Source organism: Panthera leo, chromosome C2 (genome assembly GCF_018350215.1).
Source record: "Panthera leo isolate Ple1 chromosome C2, P.leo_Ple1_pat1.1, whole genome shotgun sequence".
Classification (NCBI taxonomy): domain Eukaryota; kingdom Metazoa; phylum Chordata; class Mammalia; order Carnivora; family Felidae; genus Panthera; species Panthera leo.
This window is the reverse complement of record NC_056687.1, coordinates 104,933,915-104,949,867: the sequence shown is the minus strand read 5'-3', so window position 1 is coordinate 104,949,867 and position 15,953 is coordinate 104,933,915. Positions and strand designations below refer to the sequence as shown.

The window sequence follows — 15,953 nt, the reverse complement described above, 5'->3', positions numbered from 1 at the left end:
GTGCGTCTGTGGGTTAACACCCGCCACCCTCCCCAGGGTGCCGCCCCTGTTAATTGGCCAGGTCTGCATCCCTAACGCCCCGAGCCCCTTTCCCTCGGCCTTTTCCCGACCTCTCTGAACCCAAGCCCTCCCGCCTCCCGCCTGAGACTGCAGCCGCGAAAACCGGGAGAACGGACTGCGCCGCGCCCGGCAGCCTCTGGGCATGCTCGGTGGCGGGACCGGCTCCGCCGCCGGGAGGGCGCGTCCTCCCTCCCCCAGGGCGGCGGTGGCGGCGGCAGCGGCGGCGGCGGCGGCGCCTGCAGCTACCGCCGCCGCGCCCGGCCCCGCACACCTTTGGGGGTGGCGAGAGCCACCCTCTCCTGCGAAAGCGGAGAGCGCCCCACCACCCCGAGCCTTCCGGCGGGCCGAGGAGGGGCCGGTCAGGGAGGCGCGGAGGCGGGAGTGAGACCTCCGAGCTGCCTGCCGTTCCTTAGAAAGTAAAGCTCAGCTGGCGAACCGAGCCGGCTCCCAGCCGCCGGCGGGGGCGGGGCGAGGCGGGGCCGAGTGGGGGGTGGTCTCGGCGCCCGGAACGAGGTGCGAATTCAGTAGCCGCCCACCCTCTTCTCGGTCCCGCCCCCAGGGAATTATAATTCTCTGGGAAAGTGTCTGGTTCTCGGAGAATCCTTGGGGCGGGGTGCAGGGGTGCTCCCGGCGCAAAATGGTTACAACAAAGTCCATGCGCGCCCCGGGGACCCTCTTATGGAAAGTGTGAGCGCTGGTGGCTGGGCACCCCCTTTGCTAATCTGAGGGTTAGTTACTGGGAGGAAGTATGGTTGGGGGGGGGGGGGCGGCGGTGGGCGAAGGGAAGCCTCAAGCTCGTGCCGGCTCCGTCCCCAGGCCTTCTTCGGGAGTGCACCTCCGACCAGGCAGGCTCGGGGCACTGGGCCGGGGTGCTCGCGGCGGGTGGCGGGGGGCCGGAGCAGGCTCGGCCCGGCAGCTCACTCTCTGCCTCCTCCCTTCTAGGATTACCGAGAGGATGGGATGGATCTAGGCAGTGACGCCGGCGGCAGCAGCAGCAGCAGCAGCCGCACCAGTTCGCAGTCCAACTCCACCAAAGTGACCCCTTGCTCCGAGTGCAAATCCTCGTCGTCGCCGGGAGGCAGTCTGGACTTGGTGTCTGCCCTGGAGGACTATGAGGAGCCCTTCCCGGTCTACCAGAAGAAGGTGATTGATGAGTGGGCGCCGGAGGAGGACGGGGAGGAGGAGGAAGAGGAGGACGAGCGCGACGAGCGGGGGTACCGGGATGACCGCTGTCCGGCCCGGGAGCCGGGGGACGTGAGCGCCAGGACCCGCAGCGGCGGCGGCGGGGGCAAGGGCGCCACCACTGCCATGCCGCCCCCCGTGCCCAACGGCAACCTCCACCCGCACGACCCCCAGGACCTCAGGCACAATGGCAACGTGGTGGTGTTGTCCGGCCGGCCCAGCGGTTCTCGGGGCCCCCGCCGGGCGGTCCAGAAGCCCCAGCCCGCGCGGGGCCGACGCGGCGGCCGGGGTCCGGCAACTGGGGTCCTCTGCCTTCAGCCCACGGACGGCGGGACGTGTGTCCCGGAGGAGCCCCCGGTGCCCCCTATGGACTGGGAGGCACTGGAGAAGCATCTGGCTGGACTGCAGTTCCGGGAGCAGGAGGTGCGGAACCAGGGCCAAACGAGGACCAACTCCACCTCCGTAAGTTGGCCGGGGGTGCGTGCCCACGCGCGCACACACGCGTACACACCGCGCGCACAGCCCGCACGCGTCCTCCTGGCTCTCCCACCCGCCTGCGGCCCCATTCATCCTTCCGCGAGGGTGGGGGCCGGGCTTGAGAGCCTGCCTTCTGCTACCCTGGGGTACGGTTGCTCAGTCTGTGAGCTGTCTGGGTTTGCAGGATGGGCGGAGAGGAGGGAGGGGCAGCCAGAGGGCAGCGGAAAGTCGAGTTAGTGGAACCGGCGACTCATTTTAATGGAATTACTTATGGAGACGAGATTGTGAGTCACTTGCCTGAAAATAAATCCGGGGAAATTTTGGCACCGAAGCCAGTGCCCTGCGGGTGATATTTCAAGTGGTAATAGTTGTGGCTTTGTCGACCGTGGTGGGTCTCCCTTCGTTACCACTAACGTTTCGCCCATGTATAGTCTGTCCCTGTGCACACGCTCACATTCGCCTGCCCACACCTCCGGTATGGCAGCAGGGTTTGTTCCGTCTCGCGTTTAAGCAGATGCTCCTGAATTTGAATGGGTGACCGCCCTGCCCTGAGACTTTGTTCCTTTCTGAAACCCGACCTGTTGTTGACTTGGGGAATGGGGGGCATTGACCTGCTAGGGTGAGAGAGTGGTTGTTGCCTCTGTCGCCTCAGCCTCTCTGGTGAAGCCCTCCTTGTTTTGAGAAGGAGCCACTTGCAGTTCCTTACCGGAGGCCACACTGCCTCAGTTCAGGAAATCCAGAGAGGGAGGGGTGCTGAAGTGGAACAGAGAGAGGGAGAGAAGGAGGGCTGCATCTATAATAAGAAGCTCTGGCAGGTTTGCACTTGTCTCAACATCTTTTTTGCCCCTGAGAGGAGAGCAAATCAATGACTTAAAAGCGTCATGAATGTAGCTCCGCTATTTATCACTGTTTTGAGATAAAGCAACAGTTGTAATTTGAAATCGTTAATGATGTCCCTAAATGGGGCTGAAGGGCACACGGTTTCAATAAGCCGCTTTCTGTGTGTGGCAGCTGTGTGGCAGTGTGGGAGAATGCTGGCTTGCAGGTGTAATTTTTCTGCTCCAGGGCCCTGGGGCTACTGGAAATTGGGTGCATGCACTTCTGACTTCAGGGGTGAGGACACTAACCACGTTTCACAGAGAAATTGGCATGGTTTCTATCAGAGAGAGCCCTTGGCTGACAGAGCCCACTGGTTAGTGTCCCTTGAGAAACTACCTATTAAATTAACACACTCATTTTAATCCCAGCTGTTTACCATGGCCACTAGCAGACGTGGAATCTTTCCATTACAGCCAATTCTATGTATTATACCTTGCAATAGAAAACATCCTTTTCCCACTTAGTGTCTGAGAAAAATACCTGATTAAGCTCCTTGGACTTAAACAATGACTTGAAGATAAACACATTTCATTTACTATTGCATGATATTAATACATTCCAGGAGAATATAATAATTTGTGTACGTGCAAAGTTAGGATTTGACAATGACAACGAACCCCATTATTTGATATTTTTTGTTTAATAACTATTAAACAAAATGTTATTGAGCACCTGTGTACTATGTGCTAAATGCAAGGTCTGATTCTCTGTGCTACAGTTACACATCTGTCCATGTGAGACTTGAATTATGGTGAGGGGAGGTAGGGTACAGACTGACTCCCCTCTAAGAACTTAAAATTTAATAAATTACTTAACACCATCCCTTCCCCCAACACACACACACACACACACACACACACACACACAGCCTATTACTATGAAGACTTTGTGAATCTTTCCTTCTTGGGCAATCTTTGAAACCAAAGGTGTCTCCTCACCTGTTGAACAATTTGCATTATTTGGGTTCCCTTCCCTCCACCCCAGCCCCCTGAAAATGTCCCTTCTGGGCATTTCCTCCACAAGTTATGCAGAAAAACCTGAAACCCATTTCTTTAAAGCAAGTATGTGCACAGAAAAAAGGGGGAGGGGAGAGCCTTTGAGGTTGTTTAATCAATTTTACCATTTTTTGGTTTGTTAATAACAAAATTACTAGCCAGTGTCGGTTTAGAATAGTGTTTTTCATACTGTAAGTTACCCATGAAATCACCTTAACATTTAAAAAAAAGATATGAAATAAAACAATAAGCTTGGTTTTAAAAACTTTTGCTTTGGTTTTATGTAAACACTGGGTCATGATGTAAAATTTATTTCTTACTATGGGTCATTGTCATAAAATTCAAAAAACACTGATTTAAATGCCTGGAATAAGTGGAAGAATTTATAACTATGAGGACAGAAACTTGAAAATAACAAAGGAGTCATGTAGAGGAGAAAGCCTATCTGGAATAAGTTGTTCAAATCAAACATTTTGCTCCTCTTTAAAAAATTTTTTTAAGTTTATTTATTTATTTGAGAGAGGAGGGAGAGAGAATCTCAAGCAGGCCCCACACCCCCAGCACACTGCCCGATGTGGGGCTTGAACTAACGAACCATGAGATCATGACTTGAGCCAAAACCAAGAGTCAGACACTTAACCGACCGAGCCACCCAGGCGCCCCTTTTTGTTCCTCTTTAAAAAGCTCTGTATAAATACATGTAAATGGAATTAATACAGACTACTTGGAGGAAGGATATAAAATGAAAAAGAGGGGTAGGTTCTCCTTTACCTATGAAGAGGACCAAATGAGCTCTTCCCACCTGAGGGCTTTGCCCGTGGGGTTGCCTCTCCTCAGAATCAAGTGGCTTATTCTTTCCCATCATTCCAGACTACTCAGCCCTCACATCCCTGACCACCCTCCCTCCCCCGCCCCCCAAAGTAAAGTAAGGCACTCTACCCAGGCACTCCTTGTGTTTTCTTAGTGCTTATCACTACCTGACATCTTGTTGGGTTCCCCTTCATTTTTGGTCTCTTGAGAATCAAGTTGTAGTGTAGAGGTCTTGCCTCTCTTTTAATCATTGTAGCCTCGTGCTTGTGATACTCCCCAGGATGCAGTAGGTTCTCAAATACTGAATGAATGAAGGAATGAATGAATGAATGAATGGTTTATTAGACCCACATACCCAGACCTAAACCAACCCCCTCATTTTACAGTTTCAAAAATTGAGGCCCATTGAAGTAAGTGATTTGCCTAAGGGCCCATAAGTAATCTATGAAAGGTTTTCTTCTATCAGACTATGTTTTTTCTCATTTTAATGCTAAAATCAATTTGAAGTAAAAGGGAAGGAAAGAGGCTTCTACCTCCATAGGTTTCTTAAATGACAAGTCCCCTCTTATGCTTCCCTAGTAAGTATTAAGGACAGAAATAAATTAGGAAATAACCAACATACCATTATTTATGAGTCTCTTCTCACAAACATGGTTTAGTTTTGATTTGTTTTGATGGAATAATGGCTGCAGCAAAACACTCAAAAGGAAGAACTAAGATCTCAAAAATGTGTTGACCATCAGCCTTCCCTAATCTACTGAAAATTTAGAGGCAAATTTAAAAACTCACAACATTTAAACCCTAAGGCTGACCTTTCCTTCCTGTAGGATTTAAGCAGTTTATCTCTAGCTTGGTGTCAGCCAAAGAGCATGGGCTTGGATGGTGCCAAGAACTGTCTTTGGGGTCAGAGCTCTGAGGTGCCAAAGGGAGTCACCCCAAGGAAACGCTTTGGTGACCTTACCTCCTGTTATCCTGCTGGACCAACTTGCATTGCCTCAGGTGGCCCAGCCTCTTCCTTGATGGCCCAACCCCCAACCTTGATGTTGGAGCCTTGAGGGCACCAGGGTTTCTTTACTCCATTGTCTTATCCCCAGTAGCTCCCATGGGGAGGGGAGCTGTTCAACCCAACTACCAGAACTACCCCCAGAAGTGCCTCATCCAGTTGGCCAGGCCCTGCTCATCTGGCTTCTACCTGTTTCTCACAGTCCTGCCTTGGGCTTCCATCACCTCAGGTGTGTGGCCCCCATCTAGGGCCACACACAGTAAAGAAGTAAAGAAAGATACTGGGGATTGGTGCTTTTGATGTCAGATTTAGAACCAGCTGTGGCAAGTTTAAGGGAGTCCTGCCCCCTTATATTAGTGTTCACCCTAAATTCTCATTTCCCTGCCTACTATGACTGGTGCACTGGCTTGGGCAATCAATCCTAGGGAAACCTGGTTTCCCTCTTTTCAGTGCAGACCCAAGCAGTCAGCTTTCTCTTTCCTCCTGCTTCTCCTGGATCTTTCTTTGTAGCCCTGTCACTCTTCTTGGGGTGGGGGTGCCCATTGCCTCAATGTACTCCTCTTCCTAAACGGAGTATAATTATACCTCTTTTTCTCAATGGTCTTTCTGTGAGGTTTTCTCTCCTCAGGGTCTGAGGTCCTCCAAGTTTAGCCTATTCTGCCTAGAAACTTACCCTCTTGTCCCATTTTTTTGATTCTTAAAAAAAAAAAACAAAACTGTTGAGGTAGAATTGACATACAACCAACTGCACATATTTGAAATGTATAATCTGATGGGTTCATGTGACATGTGTCCACCTGTGAAACTATCACCAAAATCAAGATAATGAACATATCTCTTACCCCAAAAAGTATCCTCCTGCCCCTTTGTAATACTCCCATCCTGTCCTTTGGCAACCACTGGTCTTATTTCTAGCACTGCAGGTTAGTTTGCATTTTCTAAGATGAATGTAAGTAGAATCATATAATATGTACTCAGTTTTTGTCTGCCTTCTTTCACTCAGCATGTAATATTTTATGATTCATCCATATTATTATATATATCAAGAGCTCACTACTTTCTGTTGCTAGGTAGTGTTTCATTTTATGGATATACCCTATTTCCCTGTTGATGGACATTTGAGTTGTTTCTAGTTTCCTTGTTGTTGTTGTTGTTGTTGTTGTTGTTGTTGTTGAATTTTGAGAGAACCTGTGCGTGAATGGGGGAGGAAAGGAGGAAGAGAAAAAAAATCTTAAGCAAGCTTTACACTCAGCACAGAGCCCAACTCAGCACTTAATCTCATGACTCTGGGATCATGACCTGAGCAGAAGAGTAGACCACTCAACTGACAAAACCACCCAGGCTTCCCGTTTCTAGTTTCTGTCTATTACTAATGAAAGTGCAGTGAACATTCATTCATAGGAACATATTCTTTCATTTCTCTTGGGTAAATACCTAGGAGTAGAATGATTGGATCATACAGTAAGCAACTTTAGAAGTTGCCTGTTTTCCAAAGAAGCTGCTTCTGTCACCATGATTATTTATGCACTCACTATAACCTTGGCTTCCTCTCCCACTGGTTGCTCTGTTCCATCTATGTCCTTGGGGACTTGCAAAACCTCTCTCTTCAGGTGACTGGGGGGATTGCTTCCCTCTCTTTTACAACAATGAGAGAGTAGGAGGATCACATCTTACACCCAACCAGAATCATTACACCTATTGTTCCAAAACCCATTTTTAAATTAAAGAGTTCTAGTTGTAGACCCGACATGTTTTAATTATGGTTTTATTATTTTTAGTGCCTGTGACAGGTACATTTTCTCATTTAATGAGAAGATAAGAATAATTTTAATCGACATGTTAATTGAAAGCAAATTCTCCTGATGAAGTTTTTTCCAAAGTACTTGAAAATAATGTCTTTTTATTTATACCATTAACTAGTAGCAAACTTTAAATTACATACATTTCTTCCAGAACGGTAGTAATTACAGGTTGTTTTCAATGTATTATTCTGTAAGAATTATAGCTCAGGTACTCCATCTCTATCAATGACACCACTGAAAGAGCTTGAATGGCTGAGTGGTTTGTTTCTGTAGTTACTTGGGCTATGTGTAGATTATGTGAATTGCCATTTTTATGGACTGAATCAAGAGGTCTTTATTACTCCTACAAAATATTGTAAAGTTTGTAAGTTTGTAAAGTTTTTAAGTGATTTGGCAGTGCAGGGCATAGCAGTGAAAATATTCTGTGTGGTATGCAGCTATCTCTTATTCCTTGTTAGTTACAGAGCAGTACATAGCATTGGTAAGTCTTTTTGATTTTTTAATCATAACCAGAAATTACCAGGGCTGATCGTATTCTATGCTTCAACCTTTTACCTTGAGATGTTTAGTGCCATCATTGCCTGTTTTTCTGATTTATGTTGATATTTGTTTAAGAGCTGTAAAAGCTGCTCTATCCATTAGCATGTATTCAAGATTTTAAAGAAATATATGGTTGGATTAAAAAAAAACACAGGTTGCAGGGGCACCAGCGTGGCTCAGTCGGTTGAGTGTCTGACTCTTGATTTTGGCTCAGGTCATGATCTCATGGTTTATGGATTCGAGCCCTGCAGCGGGCTCTGTGCTGAGCTTGGAGCCTACTTGGGATTCTTTCTCTCTCGCCCTCTTTCTCTCAGCCCCTCGTGCATGTATGCTCTCTCTGACTCTTTCAAAATAAATAAACTTAAAAAAAATTAGGTTGCAGGTAAACTACAAATTCTGGGGCTGTGTGGGTACTTAAACTACCATCACATGGTTCATCCTGTAATGGAACAGCATTTGAAAGTGTTGTAGGTGGACTAAAGGAAACCTTTGCCTACCAAGTAGTTTGCATGTAGTGGTACATTAAAACACCCTAAGGAAAATTTCCAGGATAGTGCGTATCTGTAAAACAGATGTAGACATTCTCATCACACATTCACTGAGCTCTTTGATCACCTTACCACTGACATCCTGTCACCTTCCTCCATCCATGTCTGGCTCTGCCATGCCTTCAAGTCCAGATCCTGTGCCTGCCATTCCTTATTATTTCACTCAGGAAAGCCCAGTGTGAGCCCTTGGCTTCGGAGCAGGTCCACATGCTGCTGTCCACCGACCTGCCCAGCACTTGCTTCTCCAAGGTCCACTCTGATGCAGGGCCTCACCTCTTTGGGAAACTGCAGCTGATCATCTCAGCCCTGAGCAACCACTCTTCTGAACTTTTTATTCCACTTATATACCACTTTTTCATACTTAGCTTTTTAAAAAAGACTTTCCAGTCTTAAGTGTTTTCATATTCATTATCACATTCCTTCCTCATGACACCTGAAATTTGAACAAAGCAGTAATGATTCCTGTTTTAGAGATGATAATACTGAGGCTCAGCAAGGTTCAGGGATTTGCCTGAAGTCTCAGGCCTTATAAAACTTAGACCGACCTGTCAATTTCTGACTCTGATTCCAGGCTCTTTCAGTGACATTGTCTTATGTTCTCAATTATCTTTTTGTGGGTATGTCTCTTATCTACCCAAGTGCTAATAATAATAACTCCAGGTCCTTTCTTAAAAGCTTATCTAAACTCTATGGCATTTGCATTTAAAAACAGAAATTTGTTTTTACTCCTAGACCTTTACCCCTGAACACATGAATGGTCTTGTTTTCTTACTTTTGAAATTCAGTCCCAAGAACTTTAACAAAAAAGGCTTTTGTAAATTCTTGTCTTAGCAGCTTTATGCTCCTTAAGCTGTTAGGTGGGACAGATGATACTTTATACTGTCAGTGACTGGGAGATTATTTTGCATACAATTTTAGTAGAAATTCAAGTGTCAATCATGAAATTGAACATTTTTAATAGAAAAGTAATAGGATTTTAAAGACAGAAAGAATCCTAGAGGTCTTCTCATCAAACCCTCATCATTTTTAAAGGCAGAAACAGGTCTATGGAGATTAAACATCTTCACCCAACTTCATGCAACATCCTCAGCTCAGGCCTGACCAAGTCTGGAAGTAGATTCTATTTTTTAGCACTTGATCAAAAGTTTTTATTTTACTGTTTGTTACTCTTTTTCTTTTTTTAAACCAACATTTTCAGGCAATCATAAAATTGCTTCCTTCTATGCAGACTTCGGTTCATCACTGTGTGTATCTCTACCAACAAAACAGTGCTTTTCCTGGGTTGACAGTATTTTCCATTACTGCTCCTTTTTCTGTCTGTCCAGCCTCCTTTCCACCACTGGGCAGCACAGTCCTTCCCTCTCTTTGGGCCAGTGGATGACTGGCACTTGAGAACTTTGCAAGGAGCCACCTGAGTTCTAGGAGGCAGAGAAGGGAGCAACTAGGGTTCAGGCTCACCCTTCTGTAGGTCACTTCTTTGTACAAAGTCCTTCCATTGACTGTCAGACCATGAGGCAGAGCCCCGGTTCAAAAAGATAGGAGAGAGAAGATCTCTATGCAGCTCACCTACAAGTAGAAATAGACTTTTAAGTGAATAGTTGATTATAAGCCCCCACAGGAGAAGATAATAAAATCAAGGAAAATCTAGAAAGCTAAGCATTTGTGGAGTTAAGTAGCAGCCCGTGAAAGAGTCTCCATTAGGAAGGACATCAGGCTTCGTCAGAATGTGGGTGAGAATAAGGAATCGAAAAATGGACGTCAGGAAAGGGAGACGTGTTTGGGTTTTTATGTTCCCTGTATGACATTTCTCAGTTTCCCATGTAAATTTGTAGAACCATGCCATCACAAATTCTTCTTGTCAGGTTCAGGACACTTGTAATAACCATTGTCCTTCACTTAACCAAGCCTCATCAAATCTGTCAGCACCCTCATTGTTTCAGCTGCTCTTGGTTTGTTTCTTTGCTTCGTTTTGGTTTTGGCTACTACTTCACTGTTGTGATGTTATTTTCCTTATATATTTGTTACATACTTAGGTCGAGCATGTTCTATCACCAATCTTTATCACTTGTCTTTCTCGGTTTTCATTCCTACACGTGCTTAAACTAATTTTATTCTCCCCACCTGACCTCTTTTTTTTAACGTTTGTGTCATTTTAGGTTATTCCCATTTTCCCCTACTTTGGTGGTATTTTCTCCAGAAGGTATATATAACTCAAAAGATGATGGTTTAGGCTAGGAAATACTCAAGTGATAGGAATGAACTCAACCAGTGTTTGTTCAGCTCCAGGTTGATGGCTTTTTAAAAGTACTTGTGAAATATTTTTTTTAGTTGTGTGTAACTGATATGAAGTCATATTAAAGCAAAGTTTACCGGAAGCAAAAGAGTTACCAGTTTTCTTCCATCTAGTTTTGTATATCAGATTTCCTGATAAATCCAGATTTCCTGATACAGTGGCAATTATCCTGTACATTCTACTGATACTTGAATCCTTGTTCCTGTACATTCTACTGATACTCCTGAACCTCCACCCAAACATTTAATACTTATTTGTAATTGAATGACCTTTCTGGTATATCCGTCATCAGCAATATCATGTTCACCTTTTTTCTTCTTATATTTCCTTCCATTTCTCAAAGTTACTCCTCGGTATTTACGCTTCTTGAAAGTGATTGTGGATCTTTCTTCCTTGGGATATTAGCATAGTATATATGTTTTTAAAAAGCTTCAATTTTTATGGTTTACAAGAAGCCATGCATTAGTCAGCAGCTGATTTCTGCAAATTTATCAATTCAAGAGGGTTTTATTGCCCATGTCTTAATAGAGATGATTGATCCTTCAGAACTCTTTCTTGTAGAAATGAATGTCTGGGTTATTCACAGAGTTGGGTTTTTTTTGGTACAAAATATTACAAAAACCTATCAAGAAAATGTGTGGGTTGGGCTTTTCTAGTGCTGCTCCACTTGCCCAGGTGGATGAGGCTGGTTCTCAGAGTGCTTGACAAAAGGCAGAGTAGAGCATGGTCTCTTCAGCCTCATGGCCAAGCCTCCAGGCAGCAGATTGCCTGTCAGCACCTCCCTGAGCACAGGCGAGCTGATCGGACATGTTGTTGTCCCCTGATCTGGCATGTTGTTGTCCCCTTAGCGGTACACACCTGTTGCTTTCTCCTCTAGGGTCCCCTTCCCACCCCCCCACCCCCGCCCCCCACCCTCCCCCGCTGTGATCCTCAGCCTGCCTCTGTGTCCTTTCATTCGTGTGCATGTCACCTGTCTGTAGAGAACCAGTTCAAAGTCTGTATGAAAGTGGCTCATCTAGGACTGAGCACCTCTGATGACCAGGGCTCCTGGCCAGGTGCCCCCATGGACCACCTGGTAATGAGGAGACAAGAGTGGGCACTCTCCCTGGCCTGCTGGCTGTGACCAGAGTCCCTTCACTCACTAATAGGTTGTAGGCATGCTCAGAACAAAACAACAGGTAAGTCATGGCAACTACTAAACTAATGTAATTTGATTCTGCTTCCTTCTGGGTTTGCCATATATGGAAAGAATTTTCCTGTCTAAAAAAGTTTAAAGGGAATGAGGTAATTTCCTCATAATTCCTAAGATCTCCAGTAGTGTTATAAATTTAGATATGAGGTTAGATCATTAAAAAATAAAAACAGAACGAGAAAAGCTGCTGTGTTACAAAATGCTGGGGTATTTTTAATGTCAAGTCCAGCAGCATGATAGCTTGTACCCCCTTTTCGCCACGCAAAGAAAGAGTAGTGTTAAACTTATTTCCAAAATAAGAAGGGCCTGGACCTCTGGGAACCTGCACAGTGTCTTCTTAGAAAAGAACTTAAAGGCTAATCTCCACTCCTATAAAAATAACATGTTTTCAAATAGTTTCAAAACCAATTTAGCCTTCTGTTTTTCTCCTCATGGTACCAGTAGCTAAAAATTATACCACTTATGAAAATTGCAGACAATTTTTTTTTCTTTGTGCAATCTTACATAATTTTTTGGTCCATTTTGACCTGGTCTGACATTTTATTATGAGCAACTGCATCTTAAGTGCTCTGTCCTTTTTATTTCCACTCTAAAATTGGTAAGGAGTAAGAGAGAAGACCATTGGGATTTTATTTTTGAATACTTAAATTATGTAACCAGTGATCTCCCGTTAGGGTTGTTGCCCAGCCTACAGTGGCCCCATAGCCTGACCCAAATAGCCCTTAAAGTCAGATCTTGTTCTAGAAGAACAACTTGAAGCCGCAGTAATTTTAAAGCTTTTTGAATACCTGCTCTACTCTGGTATGTGGTTTCAATATTAGATTTATTTTTCTTGTGTTTCATATAGAAACACTCAACAAAGCAAATGTACAGCTGTGGTGTGTGTGCTAACATATGAGTAAGACCCCTACAGAAATTCCACTGTGCTGGCGGCCAAGTTAGAACTCTGTGTTACTAATAAACAATCACACTGGGAATCCAAATCTTAGAGCTGGGAGACATTCCATGGGAAGGATGCAAACCCATATGCTTCCAGAGGCCATGTAAGTAACTAATGAGGGCAGTGGGTCAGGGGGGAACAGGACCAAGGTGAACTGGAGGGTGTGTTCTTCCACGCTGGCTGATTTGCTGCCATGCCAGAATGTGGTCTCGGCATTCTGACATAACAGGAGAAGCCCAAGACCAAGGTTTTATGAGAAATAGCTTGAATATGAAATGTTGGTGTGTAACTTAAAAAAAAAAAACACTTAATTTTGTAGGGCTAACAAACATATCAGCTCTTCAAAATATGGCCTCTGGGCTACCAGCTTCCCACCTCACACCAAACCCAACCTTTCCGTTTCATAGATGAAAAAACAGAGACCCAGAGAGGTTACATGACTTTTCCTGAAGTGGGGGGGTGAGGTGGGCGAGGTAGGGGTGGCTTGCTAAGAGGTCTGGTGAGATACTAGAAACGAGAGATGCCAGGAAGGAAAACTCATGAAGTGTTCTGATTTAAGAACACTTAAATTTAAGAACACTGATTATGTTTAAAATAATTTGAAACAATAACATCCAGAGGGGGAAAAAAAGTAAGAGATAACATGTACACCTTGCTCTATTTTACCTAATTCTTACACACATCCCATAACTTAGAATTTACTTTTCTCTTTCATCTTCAAAGCAGTTCAAAAACTGAGTTTTTATTTGGATTCTGGGAAATGTACCATGATTCATTTTTCATTATTTATGAATAATGAAAAGGGAGGAACACTTTAAGAACAAGTTACCTTAAACAATGATGCATGCGTGTGCGCGCACACACACACACACACACGCACACACACACACACACTGCAGGATATGTGGCCTCAGTTCTTTTATCTGCTGGAAACTCCTCTGAGACCATTTAATTCAAGGGATGGTGGTAGGGGTAAGTTTTAACAAAATTTCTTATTATATGGAATGTAATGAAACTTCAATATTGCTGAATCATATTTAGATTTTATTTAATTCCAGCTGCTACTACATAATATACTGTTGAAAGTATAGAGGTTGGGAAGTTTGTTTGTTTGTTTGTTCGTTTTCCTCTTTAGAACTACTGGCTCTAAGTACCATTACAGATTTCAAACAAATGAGAGAAGTTCGGGGTCTTGATTCACTTCCCTTAGGAAAAATAGGAAGCACTGTTCATTTAGCTTTTTAAAAATGACTTTTTATTTTGGAATAACTTTAGATTTACAGAAGAGTTACAAAGATACTACAGAAAGTTCATGAACGTCCTTCCCCAGCTCCTCCTGATGTTGACACCTCCTAGAACTGTGGCACATTTCTCAAAACTAAGAAACGAACATTGACACCGTATTGTTACCTAAACTACAGGCCTTATTTGGATTTATACTAGCTTTTACAGTTTAAAAGGTATTACAACTAGTCAACAATGGTAATAAGTAATATATCCTCGAAGGCTGTGGCTTGAGAGAGGGGAGAGTTGGGTCCCCCCATAGTCTCCTGTACCTCCCTGCAAAGTCAACCCAAGCGAACATGAAACCTAAGCAAATATTCCACTGTGTGTTTGCTTTTTGTAAATCCATTTTTCAATGTTTATTTTATTTATTTTTGAGAGAGAGAGAGAGAGAGAGAGTGTGTGTGTGTGTGAGAGTGCACAAGCAGAGGAGGTGCAGAGAGAGACTGGGGACAGAGGATCTGAAGTGCGTTTGGTGCTGACAGCACAGAGCCCGATGTGGGGCTCAAACTCACAAACTGTGAGATCACGACCTGAGCAGAAGGTTGATCATTTAACCAACCAAGCCACCCAGGTGCCCCTGTAAATGCATTTTGAAGACAAGTCTAGCCCCTCTTCCAACCAGGTCCCCTTCCTCAGTCCCTCCTATGTGGAGACTACTGCTGCCCGGTGGGGAAAGCGTGTGCAGTGACGCAGACACGCAGGGCAGGGAAAGAGAGGAACACATGCATACCTGTGGAGGGTACAGCTCTAATCAGGAAGGCAGGCATGAGGAGCTGTGTTGGGAGTTTCCCAACGTGGCATAAACTGCATACTTGCCCATCGTCTACTTTCCTGTGGCCCGTAAACAGCCACAAGTTGTCACTGTCCTTGGGAATATTATTTGGCTCCCCGACATCCACATTTTTTGTTTGTTGTTTGTTCTTTAGGAAGCAGCTTTTCAGTTTGGGGGTTTGCTTCTTTAAAGTCAAGCTTCAAAAATAAATAAATAAATAAATAAATAAATAAATAAATAAATAAATAAAAAGTTAAGTTTCTGGTGGAATTGCGAAGGCTCTGTGGGCGGCATGAAAGTTCAGGCAGAAAGGAATAAGTTACAGTTGACTAGAGACAGCTATAAGTGACCTGGGGGACAAATGCCACTCAAGATGTGAAATGAGTGACAAGTCATGGAAACCAATTTGGGAGGTTTCACAGATTAGAAATAACTATGAAAGGGGATTGAGACTCCTGCAGAAGTGGAAAAAGAAAAGAAATGGACATATCATGATGTTCAGTATTTGTTGACTGAATCATCAGAATTTTAAAAACTAAACTAGTAATGGACACACCCATAGTTTTGTCAGCAGTAGGATATCCCCGTGATTCCGTGATTTCTCATGAAGAGGGTTTCCTGGTTAGTCATTCTCTGCCTTTGGTGGCCTGGCTTGGCTGAGAGGATCAGTGATTTCCTCTTAGGCTTGTTTAAATTTCCCAGAATTCTTTTACTAATTACATGTTCAATGTATTGTGGATTATGATACTACTAAGTAAATGTTTCTCTCAGCAAAACCCATAAAATCGCATTGGAAACAGTGCTCTCTAGACCACAATGTTTTGAATAGATTCTTCAGAGTATATACTCTCTTGAAATTCACTAGATGCTGTGCTGGAGGATAGGCTATTTTGACATCACCGACCCCTGTGTTCTTGGGTTCCTGCCCCCATCGTGGATGTTCGTGGGCTTTGTGCCCAGCATGAGTTACCCTTCCTAATAGGGCCCGGGTTCCTTTTAGGGAGTTATCCCTTCTCTGCTGTGTGTGATTTTGGTGGAAGGGTAATTGCCAGTGGCTGACTCATGTTCTGGAAACCTCGGTTGCAGATTCTCCCTCCCCTGGCGCTGTTGCAGGTGGAAGAGCCCCTCTGGGACTTCGGGTCTAGAGCACTCGTGGCAAGACCGTTAGGAGCA

The 15,953-nt window shown here is 44.7% G+C and overlaps 1 protein-coding gene across 2 annotated transcripts in view; it reads left to right on the top strand.

Moving 5' to 3' along the window:
- The first annotated feature begins 283 nt into the window (after positions 1-283).
- LOC122229659 (schwannomin-interacting protein 1) overlaps positions 284-15,953 on the top strand; it is a 122,190-nt gene continuing 106,520 nt past the window's right edge. Inside the window, exons 1-2 of one of the 2 annotated variants that reach the window (XM_042955005.1) lie at positions 284-476; positions 1,003-1,704. In XM_042955005.1, coding sequence (XP_042810939.1) covers positions 1,021-1,704 — 684 coding nt within the window. In that variant the 5' untranslated portion in view covers positions 284-476; positions 1,003-1,020. Of the gene's footprint in view, positions 477-653; positions 789-1,002; positions 1,705-15,953 lie in introns of those variants that run through there. The other variant, XM_042955007.1, reaches the window with a different exon arrangement.